This window comes from Polyodon spathula, chromosome 28, assembly GCF_017654505.1.
Source record: "Polyodon spathula isolate WHYD16114869_AA chromosome 28, ASM1765450v1, whole genome shotgun sequence".
NCBI lineage: Eukaryota > Metazoa > Chordata > Actinopteri > Acipenseriformes > Polyodontidae > Polyodon > Polyodon spathula.
Window position 1 is genome coordinate 7,528,656 of NC_054561.1, and position 3,309 is coordinate 7,531,964.

The 3,309-nt window shown below is 47.6% G+C and overlaps 1 protein-coding gene across 1 annotated transcript; it reads left to right on the forward strand.

Annotated features, from left to right (window-relative positions):
- The first annotated feature begins 365 nt into the window (after positions 1-365).
- On the forward strand, positions 366-3,026 carry LOC121302009 (frizzled-2-like). Its single transcript, XM_041231790.1, has one exon. It carries the CDS (start codon positions 800-802, stop codon positions 2,471-2,473), a length of 1,674 nt encoding a protein of 557 aa, XP_041087724.1. The 5' UTR covers positions 366-799; the 3' UTR covers positions 2,474-3,026.
- Positions 3,027-3,309: the final 283 nt, after the last annotated feature.

Consider the following 3,309-nt stretch of genomic DNA (forward strand, 5'->3'; position numbering starts at 1 on the left):
AAGCGCTCTGTGAAGGTGGTCCCCTATGAAAGGCGCTATATAAAACAAAGATTGATTGACCATCTAATTCAGCTACCATTTCATCTATCACCTACGATCTAACCTTTAAAATGTAGTGGAAGCATGGCTCAAAGTGAAGAACTACCAGTGGATGACAGGAACACTATATAGATCTGGATAAAGCAGTGCACGGAAGCCGGGTATTTAGAAGACAACCAGGATGGTTTGTTTGTAAACGGAACGGAACGCTGTATCTTCACCAGCAAGTGTTCAGAATGAGTGTGAATGAGCGTCTGTGATTGCTGCGCGCAGGAGTGAGCACCGCCCTGTCTCTTTAAAAGTAAGAAAAGTTTCCGCATCTGGTAACTGATCTCATTACGCTGTGGTTGACCGATCCTGCCCAAGGCTGGTCCCGCTGCCTCATATTGGATTGGCTGGGAAGAAAAAATTGGGAAGGGGCTTGGGGAGGGAAGTCTGTTTTAAGGCACCCCATTCCTTCAGCGCGGCGGGACCTCAGCCGCTCAGGAGAGCTTGAAACGGTCTAATTTGGATGGTGTGAGTGCACAAAGAAAAAAGTCATGCAATCGCTTGAAGGAACGCTTTCGGAGCAGAAGGAGTGCATTTACAGCTGCTATCGATCAGGCTTTTTTTTTCACTGTAAGAAAACACTTATACAACTGCTGCCACATGTGCTTGGATTGAAACGGTGCGTTTTGCCTTTTTTTTTTTTTTTAAATCGATTCAATAGAACTTATATATTAAAATTAAATACTAATAATTAAAACAAAGTTTACAAGAAATGACTTTGCAAAGAATTCTGTTGAGATTAGCTTGTGTGACGCTGCTCCAGCACTTTAGCCCGATCTCCGCGCAGTTCGGGGACAGAGGGATGTCGGTCCCGGATCACGGTTTTTGCCAGCCAATTTCCATACCGTTGTGCACAGATATCGCTTACAATCAGACCATCATGCCGAACCTGGTCGGACACACCAACCAAGAGGACGCCGGCTTGGAAGTGCACCAGTTTTACCCGCTCGTCAAAGTGCAGTGCTCGCCTGAGCTCAAGTTTTTTCTTTGCTCCATGTACGCCCCGGTTTGCACGGTGCTGGAGCAGGCGATCCCCCCGTGCAGGTCGATCTGTGAGCGGGCCAAGCAAGGATGCGAGGCCCTTATGAACAAATTCGGCTTTCAGTGGCCCGAAAGACTGCGATGCGAGAATTTCCCAGTTCACGGAGCGGAGCAGATCTGCGTGGGGCAGAATCAATCTGAGGGCAGCGGGCCCAGTACCCCCCCGGCCATGCCCAATCGCAACCCCGCAGTAATCACAGCCGGGTCACCGATACACAAATTCGCCACCCCGGATCACCCTTTCCACTGCCCCGCTGTGTTACAGGTACCCCCCTACTTGAACTACAGGTTTATGGGGGAGAAGGACTGCGCGGCGCCCTGTGAGCCATCGAGAAGCAACGGCTACATGTTTTTCAGCCAAGAAGAAATCCACTTCGCCCGCATTTGGATTCTCATCTGGTCCTCCCTATGTTGTGCTTCCACTTTATTCACCGTGACCACTTACCTGGTCGACATGCAGAGGTTCCGATACCCAGAAAGGCCAATTATCTTCCTCTCGGGCTGCTACACCATGGTTTCTATTGCCTACATTGCCGGGTTTATCCTGGATGACAAGGTTGTGTGCAATGAGAGCTTTTCAGCGAACAGCTTTAAAACAGTGGTTCAGGGCACAAAAAAGGAGGGCTGCACCATCCTTTTCATGATGCTCTACTTCTTCAGCATGGCCAGCTCCATTTGGTGGGTCATTCTTTCGCTCACCTGGTTCCTGGCCGCGGGGATGAAATGGGGACACGAAGCGATTGAATCCAACTCTCAGTACTTCCATCTAGCGGCCTGGGCTGTACCAGCTGTCAAGACTATCACCATCCTCGCCCTGGGCCAGATAGACGGAGACATGCTGAGCGGCGTGTGCTTCGTGGGTCTCAACACCGTCGACCCGCTGCGGGGATTCGTCCTGGCGCCGCTTTTCGTCTACTTGTTCATCGGGACCTCGTTCCTGCTGGCTGGGTTTGTCTCCCTGTTCCGAATCCGGACGATCATGAAGCACGACGGTACCAAGACCGAGAAGCTGGAAAGGCTAATGGTGCGAATCGGTGTGTTCAGCGTCCTGTACACAGTGCCGGCCACCATCGTCATCGCCTGTTACTTTTATGAGCAGGCTTTCCGGGACCACTGGGAGAAAAGCTGGATCAGCCAAAACTGCAAGAGCCTGGCCATCCCGTGCCCGAGTCAGTACACCCCAAGGATGAGCCCGGATTTCACCGTGTATATGATTAAATATCTGATGACTCTGATTGTGGGTATCACCTCTGGGTTTTGGATCTGGTCCGGGAAGACCTTGCAGTCGTGGCGCAAGTTTTACACCAGACTAACCAACAGCAAACAAAGCGAGACAATGGTTTAATGTGAAAAGGTACAGACCCCCTCAGCTCCCCCTGTTGAATCCCCACTGCGCGTCTACTTGGACTGGCGATATACCACGGCGCTCTGTAGTGGTGCTGTATGCCGCAAAGCAGAGACTGTAGAGTGGAAACGGAGGTCTCTGGTACAGAGATATTACAGCAATGTTCCACACATTTACCAGAGCTGTTTTATTAATACACTGTTAAAAAAATAAGGAGCGGTTGTTTAATGTGCCATTTTGAAAAGCCTAGAACAGCACTGTGAATTTTAAGGGGGTGACGTTCTTCACAGGGTGTTATTAACTTCTTAAGGTTCATTTAAAAAATGAACTGTAAATACAATTAAAAAAAAAAAAAAAAAGTTAATTATATATTTGTATTTAAAGAGGGTTTTATTTTGGCTACGGTGACACAAGCCAGTGGAACTTGCACTGACAGCCAGATCTGTACTCATTTCCTCTGTATGAAATTAAGGAACTGTTTTATATTAAAGACATCCCTGGATACGTACTTTGTGTTTGACCCAACTAAATAAACGCATGCTGTATAAGCCGATATAACAAGGCCCTATATGGAGGCTCAACTAACAGAGGAGGCACAGAGAGAGAGAGAGAGAGAGAGAGAGAGAGAGAGAGAGAGAGAGAGAGAGATAACAACATTGGGGGCACACGAAGATGCAATTTGAATGTTTTTTTTTTTTTTTAAACACGTGAAAGACTAAATACACAGCGTTGTACTGATGTGTTTGAAGCTATGCAAAAAATATAATTATTTGTTGTAGATACAGGGTATCCTCTTTTTCGTGATTATGTTCTTGTTTTATTCCAATTCTGTTTTA

Coding starts and splice junctions, on each gene's coding strand:
- LOC121302009 (XM_041231790.1), top strand. CDS start 800: ATGACTTTGCAAAGAATTCTGTTGAGATTAGCTTGTGTGACGCTGCTC.